The following is an 18,723-nucleotide window of genomic DNA, read 5'->3' on the forward strand; positions in this document are numbered from 1 at the left end:
TAAATATATAAAAATAGAAACTAAATATATAAACAAAGTAATTTCAAGACCTCTAGCATAAATTATATTTGTATACATATTATTCACGTTTATTTAATACACAGTAAATATTTAAAATGGTTATTTTGCATTTTATTACAATTTGTGAAAATGTATGAACAGCTGTTAGAAAATGTATGAATAAGCTTTTTTCCATTCACATTAGAAATAGAAGGTCAAGTCGAGTGCATTGCATTGTGGGATACAGTGTGTGAACTGCACACTTTGAATTAGCATACTGTGAAAATAGTATGAGCAGCACAGCCTGCCAAGCAAACTCAAAGAAAGAGAGAAAGACAGTACTACACCCTTAACTGAGATTCTGAGTTCTTCGGTCTGTATTATCAGAAACCGTCTGTGACTGAAGTTATTCACAGTGTAAATGACCTCAATAAGCTCTGCTCTCTCCTCCTCCACCTCATCCTCTCATTATAGGTTTTCTCAGACAGAGTTGTTGTGTGTCAATACGACGCGTGTTCCCACTCCGTTCATTCTTGGCGAGACTAGAGCGAATATCCGACAGAGAACAATACGCTTTTGTGGACCGTTTGCGAATCAGACAAAATAACTGTAGTGGAATATTTCACAAAAGTTCATTCACACTTCTAAGTCTCAGTTTGAGACTCAGGGGATCAGGATGATACTGTGGCAGCAGGCAGATTCACAGATGGGGTCAAAGGTCAAACAGCACATCATTTAATGACTTGTGAAGCAAAAAGCTGCATGTTTGTAAGAAACAAATCCATCATTAAGGCATTTTAACACTAAATCATTGCTTCTAACCAAAATACGAGTCCATAATCCATAATAACGCCTCCTCCAGTGAAAAAGTCCATCTCCTGTTGTCTCTCACATCAAAATCCAGCTACATATAGGCTATGTTTAGAGCTGTTTTAGACTGTTTACTGTGTTTGATCTGTGCAGATTTCTCTCCTGATTCAGACGAGACGACTTTTTCACTGAAGAAGAAATATTATGGATAGAGGACTCGGAAGCAGCAGCTTTGGAGTTTAAATCATCTAAATGATGGATTTGTTTCTTACAAACGCGCAGCTTTTGGCTTCACAAGACATTATCTGATGGACTGGAGTGGTGTGGATTACTTGTGGATTATTGTGATGTTTTTATCAGCTGTTTGGACTCTCATTCTGACGGCACCCATTCACATCCATTGGTGAGCGAGCGATGCACTGCTACATTTCTCCAAATCTGATGAAGAAACAAACTCATCTACATCTTGGATGGCCTGAAAGGTGAGTAACCTTTCAGCAAATTTTCATTTTTGGGTGAACTGTTCCTTTAAATGTCATAAAGTGTGAAATTTCTGCGTCTACACGCAGCATCCCTTTACACCACGGGCCGCCCACTTCCTCTCTCACGCCCTTCCTGTTCTTTATTTCCCCCCTTCAGGGCTTCTCACAGGCCCTTATAATGAGAGAGACATCCTTTCATTCCCCCGGACAGGCCCACACTGACACACCTCATCATGGGCGGCAGGAGAGCAGAAAGCGTCTAGTGTCAGGAGAACTCAGAGGGCGAGCTGAATGTCACATGAGATGCTTTCACAGGTGTGGCTCAGAAACAGACCTGTGTGTGCAGCCCAGCTAAATGCTCAAATCTACAGACTGATGGAAACTATAGATGCAGACTAAGCCATTTAACATTTCATGCTTGCCAGAATAATGAGTTTGGGCGAATATCATTTCAGTTATCAAATAATCGTCTGTGTGAATTTGTGAAAGAATCATTCATTCGTCTTCTCAGTGAATCAGCTGAACTGAGTCACACAAGGTTCTCACTTTTGGACAAATTAATTTCTGTAACTTTTCTAGGATACTACAGAATTTAACTTGATTAAGATTTTTTTTTTTTTTTAAACCATTCTACTCTCAAAGAGTCACTTCTAGTCAAAGAAACTATTTAGAATTCATCATATCTTTAAAAAAAAAAAAAAAAAAGTTTATTGCCTATGGAAATTTCCATGACTTATCCAAAATCTTAAAATATTTGATTCATTTCCAGGACTTTTTCTAGTCCTGAAAATCACGCCTTTGAATCACACATTAATGGAAAGTGTTACAAAAAAAAAGTAAAAATTAAAACATTCAAAATAAAAAGATAATTTCAGCTATCAAATCATAATCTGTGTGAATTTGTGAAAGAATCGTTCATTTGAATCAGATCTTCTCAATTAATCATTTGAAGTCATATTCCCACATTTTCTGATAACTGAATTTCCATAACTTTTATAGGATACAAGAATTTCTAGGACTTAACTGGATAAAGATTTTATTTTTGAAACAATGTATAATAAATAATTTAGAATTTCTTTAAAAATATATACAAATAAAAAATAGTATACTGGCTATGGAAATTTCCATTTGTATAGATATTGCACTCTCAAAGAATAATTTCTAGTCAAATAAATAATTTAGAATTTATCATATTTAAAAAAAAAAAATATTGGATATGAAAATTTCCATGAAAAAAAAAAATCAATGTATAGAGAGATTTCACTCTCAAAAAATAATTTCTACTCGAATAAATAATTTATAACTGATAATTTAAAAAAATGACATTGACTATGGAAATTTACATGAATTTTCCAAAATCTTAAAATATTTTATTAATTTCTGACTTTTTCTAGTCCTGAAAATCACACTTTTGAAATTGCCTGATATTTTCAGGCTTTCCAGGACCGCGGGAATCGTGGGAATCTGAATGAGTCACTCACAAATCAAACTGAATCAGTCAAATTAACAACTCACTGGCTTTTTTTTTAATCATGGTGGCTGAGATGTTTTGGAACAATTAATTGCATAAAGATTCACAGATTCATTTAAATGAACTGGTTGAAAGAAATGATTCACTGAATTGAGTTGGCATACTAAATTATAGTTTTTTTGTAAAAAAAAAAAACAAAAAAAAAAAAAAACATGGCCTAAAATATAGTTCAAGAAAAAAAAAAGTTAAAAATCACCACAGCTGAGAGCTGAGAGTTAGAGGATGTCTCACCATCCAGGCTGACCACATATAATCAAACTTACGGGACAGGAAAGAGACAGGAAACAGACGGGAAACAGACAGGAAAAAGTACCTGGTTGTATTAAGGTGCTGAGTAGAGACTGATTCTTCCTCCTTAGCCACAAACGGGCTTCTTAAAAGACTGAAAGAGAGAAAGAGGTGCTTTCCTTCATCTCACGGCTGAGGATCAGGAAGATCTTGAGATGTTTCAGATGGAAAAGGATGAAGTGAGAATGCTTTAAAAGTGGAAAGTGGAAAATCCAAAATGTGCCTGCTTGTTCACACCACAGTTCAAGTAAAAAAAAAGTTAAAAATCACCACAGCTGAGAGACACAAGTTAGAGGATGTCTCACCATCCAGGCTGACCACATATAATCAAACTTACGGGACAGGAAAGAGACAGGAAACAGACGGGAAACAGACAGGAAAAAGTACCTGGTTGTATTAAGGTGCTGAGTAGAGACTGATTCTTCCTCCTTAGCCACAAACGGGCTTCTTAAAAGACTGAAAGAGAGAAAGAGGTGCTTTCCTTCATCTCACGGCTGAGGATCAGGAAGATCTTGAGATGTTTCAGATGGAAAAGGATGAAGTGAGAATGCTTTAAAAGTGGAAAGTGGAAAATCCAAAATGTGCCTGCTTGTTCACACCACATACACAAATGTTCAGGGCCGTTCACACAGAACGCAAACATTAAATGCCATTTTGAGCGAAGAAAGTGTTCAATGGGTGGATAAAAACCAGAGCAACTCACTGTGAAGCATCTGTAACTAAAGGTAGAGGGATGTCAGCCGTGAAGTCCAGCTCATCCATCAGGCTGTTGTTTCGTGAGATATCAGGGCCATCCAGTTTTTTCTTAACTGTAGAGAAAAAATTACAATATCTCCAATAAACCACAAACTCACATGACATAAAATCCAGCAGGGAAGTATTGAGATGTGCTAGAATGAATGCACACATTAAAGTCAGAAAATGTATGCATTTTGGAGAAAACTCAAGAAAAGAGGAGAGCATTTCCCAAATGTGGGCGAGGAAAAGAAAGACGGATACCTGGAGAAGAAGGACAGCTGAGAGCGAAAGCCGACCATGAGCGCTGGCGGTCTGTTGACATGCAGATACAAAGAAAAAAAGCGCAAACTAAGATCATGCTGAACAACAAAAACAAGAGAAGAAAGAGCAGCAGAGGCAGAACATGATTAATATTAGGGGTGTAATGATGCACAAACATGACGGTTCGGTATGTACCTCGGTTTTGACATCACGGTTCGGTACGATTTCTGTACAGCAGGGGGAAAACTAAATATAAAATTGCTTATTTTTTTATTAAACAGTGGTTTACTTAACATATTGCTCTTTGTTTAAATAAATTTGATTATAATTACAGCTTTTGCTCTTAACTAAAGGGAGCCCTTTTACATTACGATAAGGTTACAATTAACAACAGAGCCCAAACTTAAGTTTCAAGTTTGCTTTATTTATATCGCACATTTAAAAACAGCAAGCACGACTGACCAAAGTGCTGAACAAAACAAAACAAAAGCACAGGGCAGATCACGTATTAATGACACGAGCTCACAACGAATTGAAAGCCAAAGAAAAAAAAAAGCAGTTAAAGACTGTGCCGATCTCTGTTCAGCATACCTCAGATTTCATGTGGTATTGTATTGATTTAGCTCAAACAGATAGCTTGGTGCCAGATTATTTAGAGATTTAAAAACATAAAGAAGAATTTTGAACTCAATTCTAAAATGTACAGGCAACCTATGTAGCGATTTCAAAATCTTAGTAACGTGGTCAAATTACGCCATCCTTTGGGGAATTTTGCAGCGTAATTTTGCACTAATTGGAAACGAGCGACAGAAGACTTGGACATACTATAATAGAGAGAGTTGCAGTAGCCCAGGCGAGACGTGACAAGCGTGTGGATTGCAATCTCGAAGGTTTTCTCAGAGAGAAAAGATTGAATCTTGGAGAGAAGACATAACTGAAAAAAACAAGAGCCAATCACCACATTTATTTGTTTGTCGAATTTGAGGCTACAATCCCAAACCACACCTAAATTCTTAACGCAGGAGGAAATAAAGGCAGCAAGGTAGTTCAGGTCAATACTTCTACTGCCAGAGTTTTCGTGGGGACCAAAGACTATAACCTCGGTTTTTGATTCATTCAGAAATAGAAAGTTTTGAGAAAACCAAGTTTTCACTTCATCTAGGCAAGGAAAAAGAGATTTCAGAGCAGTATGTTTATTGCGTATCAGGGGTAGATCAATTTCATCTGCATAGCAGTGAAATGATACACTATGCTTTCTGAAAATGGAGCCCAAAGGAAGTAAATACAAGGAAAAGAGAACAGGTGCGAGAACTGAACCCTGTGGCACTCCACAAGAAAGTTGAGCCGGCGACAATGAAAAGTTACCCAGTCTGACAAAAAAACTTCTATTAGTTAAATATGATTTAAACCAATTAAGGACAGTTCCCTGGATGCCCACATAACATATTATGAATAGTATGATCAACTGTATGAAAAGTCGAGGTTAGGTCTAAAAGTAATAGGATCACAGAGTCGCCAGAGTCAGTCGCTAACAGTGATAAAGAGACTTAAGTCCAGACTGGAGGGTTTCAAAAATCTGATTTGAGCTAAGAAAAGACAGGAGATTTTTCCAAGACTTTGGTAATAAAAGGAAACGTCGAAATGGGTAGAAAATGATTGAAATCACTAACATCAAGTTAAGGTTTGTTGAGAAGAGAAGTAAGTGTAGCCTCCTTAAGGCTATCAGGGATAGTCCCTGAACTTAAACATTTATTCAGAAAAGATATCAGACTGGGTCCAACCGAATCAAAAATTTGTTTCAAAATACGTGAAGGGAGAACATCATGGGAGCAAAAGGAAGGTTTCAAATTGTCAATAATTTCTGTGAGAGACTGGAGAGAAACTGAGTCAAAAACGCTCCATGTGACTAAAGAACAACAAGACTCAGGTGATACGGTGATCTTATCAAAAAAAAAACCTTGAGAAACCTTCACATAATAACACAGAGGGATTTGAAATCACATTTACAAGAGTATTTAAAACAGAGCTATAAACAGAAAACAAAGCTTTAGAGCTGTGATGATTTTTTGCAATTAAATTTGAAAAATATTTAGACTTAGCAGATTTCACTGCATTCTTGATGCAATTCGTCCTTTTTCCATTTTCGTTCTGCTCTTCTACAAGCTTGTCTCAGAGAATGGATGTTGTCATTAAGCCATGATTCAGTTTTAGGTTTTGGCTTCTTAAGTTTAAGGGGAGCAGTGGCTTTAAAAACCTCTGAACAAGCAGTGTTTAACAGACAAAGATGTTGTTCAGCAAGTCCGGTAAAGGTGACTCCAGAGACAGACATAGGCAATTACTATTTATTTTTAAATACAATAATAAACCCACTCAAATTAAAAAACTGTATGCAAATATGTAAATTGCACATAATGCAGTTTTTAAATTAACTTCTACATTTTAAAATGTCTTGTTGGTGAAATATATTCATTTACACAGTGGCTGTCATACTTCTTCATAACAGATTCATTTAAAGATACATTAAATAATTAAGACATCACTAACAGGTAAAGTCAAATATAATGAGTATATGGTCTAATATTTCGTGAAATGTTCTTCTCTAGACTTCATTTCTCTAGTGAACTAACGAGCTGTGGAAACTGATGACTTCCTGAGGTAAATTAAAAGTTACGTGACCTTTTGTTAACAAGCTGTTTTATTGCCGTCTTTCCGCAGTTGAAACATTGATTGAGCGATTACATGAGGTGTGAGATGTTCATTCATGTTTATTTCACGCTAAAACTAGTAGTAAAGAGGAAGAGATGATCGTGCTGCCGTTTGAACTGAGGCGTTTATACAGCGATCTGTCGCGCCGCACCAAAGAGCATTTATTGTTTGTATTTCTTGAATAAAAGGACATCATTTTATAGATGAGACTTTGTTTCTTGTCAAAAGTAACAATATATAAAACTGGAAGTTTCCAATGAAGTTCCACTCATGCAGTGGTTAAAACAACGCTGTATTTGTTCAGTACACATGCGTACCGAACAGAAAGACCCGTATGGAAAATTTTCAGTATGAATATGTGTACCGTTACACCCCTAATTAATATGAAAGTTTAGATGTCAAGAAAACACTGCAACATGAGCAAAACCGTCTGAGATGGCTTTATAATGTGTGAAATTGTGTAATTTCATTGATTTGGCACTCGTGTGACTTTTGACACTTCATTTAGGTTTATTTCTGTTGCTGATGGCCCTCAAAATGCCTCAAGACTCCAGTGACGCTGTCATACAAGCAGGGTTATTATAGTTAAAACTAAAGCCATAAAAAAAGATTTACTTGAAGTAAATGCTAACTAAAATTAAATATAAAAAAAAACAACATTTAATTGTAGCTAGCTTCCAAAATCAACATTTCTTCTTTTTTTAAGTTTAACCTGATGTACTAAAAAAAACTACAACTGAAATAAAAATTAATAAAAATTATATAGGCATATAAAAATATATATTTTTTGTCAAAAATAAGTGACAAAAACTAAAAAAATTCTAAAACTTGAAAATTAAAATGTAAAAATTAAAGTTAAAAAAATTACAAAAACAAATAAAAAAATATATATATTTTAAAATATTTTAAAAAATAATAAAAAAAGTTGCTTCAGTCCAGTAAGTGTTCATTTTGAAATATTACTGACTGTATCAACATTATTCCTACGTTTACTTTATAAAAATCAATAAAGATTTCATAGCGAAAGCGCACGTGAACCACAAGCTAAAGGTGGACGTTTGTACAATTATAGTAAAAAATAAAAATATTAAACTATCAATTAGACGACAGAAGGCATGCAGTAGATTGCGTGCAACAGGTTTTTCAGCAACGTTTTGATCACGTTGATCATTTAGAGGCCTTAGAAATGTAACTTTTTTTCATTTCCTTTTTATTTATTAATTTTTAATATATGTTTTAATGGAAATGACTTGCTGCTTTGACACCTCGTTTCATTTAAGAAAATTGCTGGCTTTTAATGTTCACATTTTGTTAAAATAAATGCATTTTTTGCCTTTACGTATAGCAAGCAACATGATGCCACCATAACACAACATGCACTTGCAAAAAAGCAGAAGCAGCAGCAGCAGCAAGCAGAAAACCACAGCGGCACGGATAGAAAGCTCTCACCTGATGATCGGAAAAGTTTTGTGATGCCTGTGTAAAGGGAAAAACATGTAGCCATTCAAACTTAGTGGCACTTTTGCTTAAACTTTTCACAATTCAATCAGTTCCCAATGGACAAAAAACACGTTTTTCTAGTTAAATATCCAGACACATCATGGGTTGCAAATGCCACTTTCTTTTTCCTAAATGTTGGTTGGTTTGGTTCAGCGTTTATTTCAACAGTTTTTCGACATGCTTGTGGCGAAAATATACTTTTTGCTGAAATACCTTACAGACTATGCAACCGACTGAAGGCTTTGATCAGCCAAACCGCTCAACATGTTTTTATCTTTCCCTTTTCCCAGAGTTCAAAGGCCTGCAGACATGTGCAGCGATTTCATTATCTTTCCCCTCTTCAGTCATAATTAAGCTTCAGAAGAGGCTTCTCTGCTGGGGACCGTCTGTGTTAATGTGTCTGCTTTTATGATGAAGCCATTTGACAGGAAAACCCGTAAAAACAGACTTATTAACAGACCGGTTTAGCAGGGGACCGGATGTGCTCCACTCGCATGTGGAAAATGACATCTATTCAATATGGAAAAATGGGTCAGGTCGAAACGCCGGCTTTTCATCTTTCCATCCTCTTTATCGCTCAGCGTAACGCTTCCGCTCAATTTATGGGGTACAAGAATGGAATAAATAAATGACAAGAGCCTCTTTTGTGTCCTGTTTTCTGGTTGATGAATCGCACCGGATGCTCCAGTGAAGAAGAAACTTGAAACTCTGAAAACATGTTTTTGCACTATAACTACACACGCATTTCCAGTTTTCTGGTAGTCAGATCTATCTGTTGAATTTGACAGATATTAGCCACTAAAATGCCTTTAATGCCAAATGTCTTTAATAAATTCAAGCTCAGATTTGCCACTGTCAAATTAATTTAATAGACACACTTTTCATGTGACATGGTCAAAAAGAAACATCAGGAACAAGCTCCTCCTCGTATCAGTGTGTCAACACCAGCTATGCTTACATGCAGGTCAATCGCACTGATTCAGAATGAATCAGACTGAAAAGCCTTCATATAAACACCGCAATCGATCCGATTAGCAGAGTAAACATATGAAGCCAAACACTTTGTCAATCCGATTTAAAAATAATTTTATTTTATTTCATTTTTTATCTTTAAGACAAAATAAAATAAAATAAAATAATAAAAAAAAGCTAAATGGAACTACTAAAATGTCAAAAATTTAATTTTAAAATTAAATTTTTAAATTAAAATAAAGATATTAAAATGTATTAAAATTATTATGAAAATATTGTGTATACTCAATCAGACCAAAATAAAACAAAAAATAAAACGAAACGAAACGAAACTAAATGAAATGAAATGAAATGAAATGAAATTAAGCCTTCATGTAAACGCAGAATACTCAATCTGAATAATCTGAATACTTTCTTAATCTGATTCAAAAATGAAATAAAATGAAATAAAATAAAATACAGATTCATTAAAGCAAAAGGGGAATATTAAAATAAATAAATTAAATAAAAATGAAAAAGAACATAAAATTATTAAAACCTAAACTAAAATTAAAATAAAAAATGAAAATATAAAAATATTGTGAGGACAATCCGAGTCAATCCGATTAGAATCTGAATAATTTCTCAAATGTTGTGATCAGTGTTGTTATCGTTAACTAAAACCAATAAAAAATCGTCTTCAGTACTTGAAATAAAGCTAAATAAATATAAATAAAATTTACATGAATAAAAACTAATTAAAATATAAATATTAGGTGAAAAAATTGAAGTTTTAAAATGAAAGAAAAATAAAATGAAGCCTCAAGAGAAATGTTGCCTTAGCAACTAACTGATTTAAATAAGTTGAAGTAACAATAACATGAAGTAACTAACATTTCTAAAACTAATACTGAATAAAAAATTAAAGCTAAATAGAAATATAAAAAAAAAAAAAAAAATTTAAAAAAACGGACTAAAACTAATATTTAAAATTTAAAATATTAAATATAAAAATAAAAGCCAATTCAAAATATTAATAAATTCTACTAGCATATAAATAATAATGAAAATAAAACATTGTGATTAATCTCAGAACCGATTGGTTCGGGTTTCATGGCTCAAAATAGTTATTTAATAATTTTTTAATACTTTTTATAATTTTTTAATATGTCTTTAGAGAAAGATAATGGGAAATATACTGTTAACCCAGACCGATGAAACACTGAGCACTCACAGCTGTGCATCATAGTAATAACTGAACATACAACATGGGCTATCCCAGCAGGGGCTATCTATCGTGAGCGGCCATACCTCTGGACTCCTCTGTAAAGACTCCGTCTTTATCATCGATGTGGTCGTAGGTGATTTGTGGGATGGAGAGGGTGCGTTCTCCTCCGGGACCCAGAGAACCGTTATCACGCGTGACCTTCGGCTTCCGCTTGTACCGCTTACTCTGAGAAGACAAGAGTGACAACATTACTTGCACTTCATAAAGAAATTATTCATCTAAAATCATGAAAAAGACTCGGAATATAGTGCAGAAGTCACATGGGCAACTTACACCAGCGGTCAATAATTTGATTAAAATACAGTAAAAATAGAAATAATGTTACAATTCAAAATAGCTGTTTTCTATAGAATATATTTTAAACTAATTTATTTCTGTGATCAAAGCTGTATCTTCAGTGTCACATGATCTTCAGAAATCATTCTAATATGCTGATATGAGCTCAAGAAACATATCTGATTATTATCAATGTTGAAAACAGACCAATATTTTTGTGGAAACCGTGATACCCATTTAAAAGTCTGGGGTAGGTAATTAAAAAAAAAGGAAAAGAAATTCATTATTTTATTAATCTTGGACACATTCACGTTTGGTCTCGTTCTGTATCGCGTATCTTGTCAGTGTCTGCGCTTGCTTGGCCATTTGTTGTGGAGAAAATAAGGAAAGTGTGTCCAGCTGAATTAATGTAGTATTTTGTCAGAAGGGTATAAAAAAGTAGTTACTTAGTTTACCGCGGCGTGACGGCCTCCTCGTGTGGGGACCGAAGAGTGTAAAGACCATCGACTCTAGCGTGCGACTCCACCGGGCAGGACACCGGCAAAGGATAAGTATTGCTTTTTATTTCTCCTCTTTCCTACTACTTGTTTCGCTTCTGTTTCAGTTTTTATAACCATTTCTTACTATGTGTAAGTAAGTTGTTGTTTTTTAGCATGTAAGTTTGGCAGTGTTATTTTGTAGGATTACTGATAAACTACTGTCATTTGATTTGTATTATTTGTATTTGTTATTTATTTAAATTTTAGTTATTTGAATTGTTTTTAGCTTTATTTTTTTGTTTTTCTTTTAAATGTTAAGTTTTGACATTTTGTTGTATGCATTTGTCATTTTTATTTCATCTCTTTATTTTTAAAATGTGTATAGGTAGTATTTATAAAGTTTTAGCTTTTAGTTTTGGATCTGGTTTTAGTTGTTTTAATACTACAATTGATTGCTTCTGTTGTCCTCATTTGTAAGTCGCTTTGGATAAAAGTGTCTGATAAATGACTAAATAAATAAAATAAATAAACATTAAATTGATCAAAAGTGACAGTAAAGACATGTATAATGTTACAAAAGATTTATATTTCAAATAAATGCTGTTCTTTTGAATTTTCTATTCATCAAAGGATCCTGAAATCATGATTTCAACAAAAATCTGAAGCCGCAAAACTTTTTTCAACATTGATAATAATCATAAATGTTTCTTGAGCTCATATCAGCATATTAGAATGATTTCTGAAGATCATGTGACACTGAAGACTGGAGTAATGATGCTGAAAATACAGCTTTGATCACAGAAATAAATTACATTTTACAATATATTCACATAGAAAATGGTTATTTTAAATTATAATAATATTTCACAATTTTACTGTTTTTACTGTATTTTTAATCAAATAAATGCAGCCTTTCGGAGCGATTTTACATTTAAAACATTAAAAAAATCTCAAAACTTTTGACCAACAGTGTATGTCACTTTCATATGAAAAACGACGGCAAATACTCATCAAAAGTGTTTTATGAAAAAGCAAGCGAGTCATACGAGTTTGGAACGACATGACGGAGAGCAAATGATGATTTACTCGCCATTATTGCGAGCTCATTCAAATAATTTCACAAACAGAATTCACAATGCCTCGAGCCTTGACGTACGAGTCCTAAACCCCAAAACAAAGCCACGTTTAATCTCATATATAATCTGATAAACAGCAGCTCCAAGAAACTCTTTGTTTCTCCCCAAGAAACACTGATAAGGCTTACGGAAAAACCACACGTCTCGCCTGAGCACGTCAAATTCCCACAGATATGAAATTCAAATTTGCCCTTTTTTGGAGAATATGCATTTTGTGAATCCACGAATTCTGCGGTGACTACGCAACCTACACAAGCCAGTGAAATATTAGTCACGTCACAAAATCACGGCTTCCCGCTGGCCTGAATAACTGCTGTGAGGGGGAATAAATGAGAGGTTTATGAAGGAGAACAGTCACACGCCCGCTGCCCAATACATTTGGAGTCAGAGCTACACAAAGATTTTTTTGTTGTTGTTGCGCTGCACAAAGGTTTTGCTCCCAGGAGAGTGGCCGCGGTTACATCATCGCATTTGACTGCGTCTTTGTGCGCGGCAGACAAAGGGGGGTCGCGGGGTCAAGCGGGTGAGCGGAGAGACAGAGAAACGAGTCCGTCCCATGACATCAGGTCTCTCGCCGCGCTTCTCACACCTAAACCTGGTTTCTCTTCAGAAAAGAGCCTGTGAAATCCACCACGGGGTTAAAGCCGTCACACAGAGGCGTTAATTAAAACGTTGAATGGCAAAAACCTTCTGGCTCCGTGTCAAACACACACTCGCCGTGGATGGAAGTCAGTCGAACGCCGTCTTGGGGAAGTTTTTCATCATCTGAACTCGTTAAATAAAGAACAAGCTTCTTTTTGGTAAAGAAAGAAAATATAGTTACACTACAGGCTACTAACAAAAAGTTTGCATGCTTAATACATTATCAGATATTTAACACTAAAAACAACTCTTCTCAATTCCTCATCTTTAATTATGTCTGTCATAGATTCATTAATAATATCAAGTCTTGTCCTACATTTTCTTGTTGAATATCACGTTTACCGCAAATGAGTCATATTACGTATAAAATGAGTTGTGAATGTTGACTCTAAACTTAAACAGATCAATTTAAGATAAATACAACTAATAAACTAATACATACACTATCATTCAAAAGTTTGGGTCAGTAAAATTTTTGGGAAGTTTTTGAAAGAAGTCTGTTGAAAAAAAAATAAAAATAAAAATAATAATAATAATAATGATAATAATAATATATACATTTAAATAATATTAGGTGATCCTCCCCAGAGGGTTAATGTGAAAAACATTTGTCCTGCCTAATATTTTTTGTGGAAATCATGATACATTTTTTATGATTCTTTGATAAATATAAAATTCAAAAGAACAGGATTTTTTGTTTTTTTTTATAGAAATCTTTTGTAACATTATACAGTAAATGTCTTTACTGCCACTTTTGATCAATGTAATGCATCCTTACTGAATAAAAGTATTAATTTATTTAATTAAAAGCAGCATTTCAATAAATATGTCACTGTAATAAAGAAGGACTAAAATGCTGCACAGGAAATGACTCAAAAGAATCAGTGAATCATTTTCTGAATCAGTTCTGATTCGGTAAAACAAACTGAACTTCACAACACTACATTCTATAATAGCATGTTTGATTATATCACTACTTTGTTGGAAAAAGATCTTTGTAAAACCTGGGAAAGCTTCGAAAACAGCCGAACTCCTGACACACCACTAAATATGCAGTTGAAGTCAAAATGAAGCATCAAAACCCATTTTACTTCCATCCGAATGAACTAATTCTCTAACACTTTAGAGTAAAAATTGTGAAAAATGGCAAAAACAAGCAAGGCCATGTGGAAAATAATCTGTTACTGGAAAAGCTAAAAAAAAAAAAAAGACAGTCTCACAATTTTTTCTTAGCTACAGCTCAACTCAAATCTAAGTTCATCTAAAACACCCATCACACCCTCTAATGTTCAACCACAGAGACCTTTACATGCGCTCTGGGAACTCACATGAGCCTATAGAAAGGACTCAACACACAATAACCCCTCTAGAAAAATGCTTTTACTGTCTGGGCTTTGCAGTGGCCCGCTACGGAGGCTCAATCAGGACAATCGACAGGAAGGAACATGACAATGACCAAAAAAACAACACAAAGGACTTTGTGAAATATCCGTTTGCAGATGGGGGGAGGGAGCAGGGAGCGTTTCTCCTCACCAGCCGTCTGAAGTTGCCCGGGCTGGAGTTTTCTGAGTTTATGATGGGGATGTAGTCGCCCGTCAGCACGTACATCTTCCATGTAGCCGTACAGCTGTCAGACTTCTCGCAAGCGTAGCACCTCCACAGTGTCTGAACATGGGACAGAGTTATTTACGGTGTGTTAAGAAAGAAATGTGCATTGTGTCGTGGCCGTAGCATCAGCTGAGTGAGCGAGAAGTTGTTAGTCACCTGTATTAGAGAGGCTGCGGCTGGAATCTGCCGGTTAAAATGCTTCTGTCTCTGTTTCTGCTGGACTTTAAGAGCAAAACCAGATCCCAGAATGCCCTGCACGCAGAGGAAGACAGTTCAAATGTTTGGCTACCAGAAAATAAATAAACTAAATGGAAAAACTCACACTTATATCATGCATTTTATTGATTTATTATTGAAATTATCATAGTACTGTTAGATTAGGCCAAATAAGAAGTACAACTAATATATATATATATATTTTCCAATAATTTCCAATTATATTTATATTAAATATTCTTCAGTTTCTAATAATTGTTTGCATATTAAAAACTATATATAATATAAATAATAAATATGTATATTTAATATATTATATAAAAATATTTACATACAATATAAATATGCATTTTAATTTTATAAACTGCAGTAGCTCTGATTTGTCAATTGTGCTTGATACTAATGTTGCAGATGCATGTTATATAATGTGTAACATGAGGACCGCGGGCCCCTGGAGGCCCTATCACTCTTAAATGGACCACATTAACCCTGGACCCCATTACTGGAGGGTCTCTATAGGAAAACACTGCCCCGGGGCGCCAGACAAGCTCAGAGAATGTGTGTGTGTGCTAAGAGAAAGACAGGAGTCAGTGTGTTTACCGCAGGCAGAGCGAAGAAGGAAATCGCAAACACACTAAAGCAGGAGGCGATGGCCTTCCCAATCCACGTCTGAGGGATTTTGTCTCCGTAGCCTATCGTAGTCACCGTAACCTAAGAGAAAAACAGAGTTTGGGATTCACATTCATCATTTTAATGGTGTTTGCAAAGATAAAAGAGACAACACCTAGCAACCACCCAGAACACCCTAGCAACATGCTATAAACCACTCAGAGCACCTTAGCAACTTGCAATCCACTAAAATCCAATTCAATGCTTTAGCAACTGAATAGAAATGCCCTGGCAAACCCTAGAACAATCTAGCAACTGCATAACAACACACTAAATACAATTCCCCTACTGAAAAAAACAGCCTAATCACAACAGCTAGCACCAAAACAGCTAGCACCTAGCTAAAAACTATTTTAACCACCTTAAACCACATCATGATGCACTAACGACGCCTTTTTAAACAGTTTAGCAACCCCATGGCAACCTCCAAGAACACCCCGGCTCCCAGAATGCTATAGCCTAGCAACCGACTAAAAAAAAAGACCCAGAACACCATACCAACCTGCAATTCACTAAAAGTCCACTTTGAATGCTTCAGCAACAGCACAGAAATGCCCTGGCAAACCCTAGAACACCCTAGCAACTAAAAAAAAAAAAAAAAAACACTGCCAGCAATTTAGTGACAGAAGAGCCTAACAATGCCCTAGAAACCAGCTAGAGCTGCCATTCAGTTATGCTTAATAAGCATCTAGCACCCATCAAGAACACCCTAGCAACCAACCAAAACAGCTAGCACCTAGCAACATCTACCTTAAACCACTGGCAACCTCAAAGAACGCCCTAGCAACCCTAGCACCCAGAATGCTATAGCAACCCACTAAAAAAAAAAAAAAACACTCAGAACACTGTAGCAACATACGCCCTGTCAAACCCTAGAACACCCTAGCAACCAGCCAAAACAGCTAGCACCGAGCAACATGCTAAAAACTATTTTAACCACCTTAAACCACACCACAATGCTTTTTAAACGGTTTAGCAAATCCATAGTTCTCCCAAAACACCCTAGCAACCATAGCTCATAAAGTACAGCAACACATTAAAAAAAACATCTCAGAAACCACAAAGAAATGGGCTAAAAAAAACATCGTAGATGTTTTAACAACATAGCTGGGCCAGTGTGTGCTGTGATTGGTTAGCTGGGCCAGTGTGTGTTGTGATCGGTTAGCTGGGCCAGTGTTGCAGATCTTTTTTATGCTCAAACAGCAACATTACAGACTAACTAAAGTTGAAAAAGTGAAAAAGCATAATAGGACCCCTTTAAGGATTTCTGTTTAAGACGTCTATTGAAGTTCATGCTCGGTTCGTTTTTCTCATAATCCAGCAAAAAACGTCGGATTTTAACTAACACGGGAAAACAAACAGGCCTGTAGCGACGCGTGAAAGCGCAGTCCATTCGAGAGGGCTTTCTATTGACAAGGTGTGTTTGCGTTCTTTCATTCAAGACGGACAAAAAGAGCTAAAGTAGGACAAGGCGTCAAACAAGTGCTTCGGGTGGCGAGAGGGTTTAATCCCACCACTGAACATCCAAAAGACCACAAAGGCCGCGACAAGAGGGATTCAAGTGCCATGGGTGGCGCCCCATACTATGTGTGTTTGTGTGTGTGTGACTTCGGGACCCCTAATATTCTCCAACCAACTGACTGACTGACTCATGTCGAGTTACTGAGTCACAGAGTTCAATCGATGCTCTACGTGTGTGGTAAAACCAAAGCTAACATCTCAGTGTGTGTGTGTGTGTGTGTGTGTGTGGGGTATTCCAAGCATGTGGGCTGCGATTACAGCTCTAGTTTTTTTCTGTCTTGTCTTTAATCTTACTAAATGTATCTGCTTGTGCTCTTCTTCAGTCAAGATTAATGCTTTCTGACATGTTTAAGAGAAATATAGCTACTAGTGTATCATGTATATTTTTGCATGTGTGGAACGCTGTATTAACCAATTAGCATCAAGCACAAGATCAATCTGATCTGTTGATAACTTATATTTTGTCTTATTTCAGGCATTAAAGAAGGCTTAGTTTTTAGCTAAGTGTGTCCAAACTGTTGACTGCTTATCCTTAATCTTTAAAGTTCTTTAATCAATAATTTAAGCGTCTCCCAAGTTTTTTTTAAAACCGTTTGAAAACTTTCATTATGCACAAACAAACATTCATCTCCCTTCTTAAAAGAAAACAAGAGGCCAGAGGAAACAGCAGCAGCTTTGTTAAGTTAGCGAGGAGCTGCACATCTGGGAGAGCGGTTATGATTCATGTCGTTTCATCATACGGCTCTGGATGTGTCGTGCCAGCTGTGGTCTGCACCTGCAACTCCAGAAAAGAAAAACACAGAACAGAAACCAAACGGTTCCCCTTTTCTCACCCTGTCCCAAAAGAAGAAAAAAACACACACAATTGAGATCTCTTTAAAGTCCCGACACTATGAGATTCAGAACAAGAGACGTCTGCTTACATTTCTCCAGCGAAAAAAACCTTGGTAATCTCACATGCGTAAATTTAAAAGTTTTAGAAGAGATCTCAATGTATCAAATTGTTCTCAAGATGATCTCAGCATGCTATCCACATTAATGCTATACCACTATACTCTCACTGTACGACAATTATTGACTATTATTGTTATGTCTGGTTTTATTTCACTTTATATAACAGTTATATAACTGTTTGTATAACAGTTATCGACTCAGTCATGTCGGAGAAACATCGGAGACAAAAGTGAATATGTAAATAAAGCACGTCAGGACACCATTAAATCTCCTGAGCAATGAAAGAACAAACTCTGAGCAATAAAGCTCTGCTCTAGGCTATTTTCTTCAATCCACTGCTCAATTTTTCATTTCCAAGTTCAAGTCGATTCTATTTGTAATTCCTCCCCTCAATTGTATGTTTTATAGACTTCACAGAGAAAAAAGTGAGACGATCCCCATCAAAATGAGATCTCTTTAAAGTCTCGATTGTTTCTCTGATACAATGAGATGAGTAAAAGGAAAAAAATGGTAATCTCACCTGTAAACTTTATAGAGTTTCATTGGCTTTAAATTTAGAGATCTCAATGTATCTCCCTTATAATCTCAGATGTGTAAACTTAAAGGGGTCATATGATGTTGCTAAAAAGAACATTATTTTGTGTATTTGGTGTAATGAAATGTGTTT

At 35.6% G+C, this 18,723-nt stretch overlaps 1 protein-coding gene across 1 annotated transcript in view; it reads right to left on the bottom strand.

Annotated features, from left to right (window-relative positions):
• Window positions 1-3,416: 3,416 nt before the first annotated feature.
• The window catches only part of LOC107680937 (potassium voltage-gated channel subfamily KQT member 1-like), a gene marked incomplete at its 3' end in the record, with an annotated part of 48,390 nt that continues 33,083 nt past the window's right edge, over window positions 3,417-18,723 (bottom strand). The window contains exons 8-14 of the mRNA XM_016477032.1: window positions 15,513-15,623; window positions 14,853-14,948; window positions 14,622-14,753; window positions 10,579-10,720; window positions 4,111-4,161; window positions 3,815-3,920; window positions 3,417-3,567 (exon numbers count right to left, since the gene is read on the bottom strand). Coding sequence (XP_016332518.1) covers window positions 3,417-3,567; window positions 3,815-3,920; window positions 4,111-4,161; window positions 10,579-10,720; window positions 14,622-14,753; window positions 14,853-14,948; window positions 15,513-15,623 — 789 coding nt within the window. The remainder of the gene's footprint in view (window positions 3,568-3,814; window positions 3,921-4,110; window positions 4,162-10,578; window positions 10,721-14,621; window positions 14,754-14,852; window positions 14,949-15,512; window positions 15,624-18,723) is intronic.

The sequence above is a fragment of the Sinocyclocheilus anshuiensis genome, unplaced genomic scaffold (assembly GCF_001515605.1).
Source record: "Sinocyclocheilus anshuiensis isolate Anshui unplaced genomic scaffold, SAMN03320099.WGS_v1.1 scaffold1716, whole genome shotgun sequence".
Taxonomy (NCBI): Eukaryota; Metazoa; Chordata; class Actinopteri; order Cypriniformes; family Cyprinidae; genus Sinocyclocheilus; species Sinocyclocheilus anshuiensis.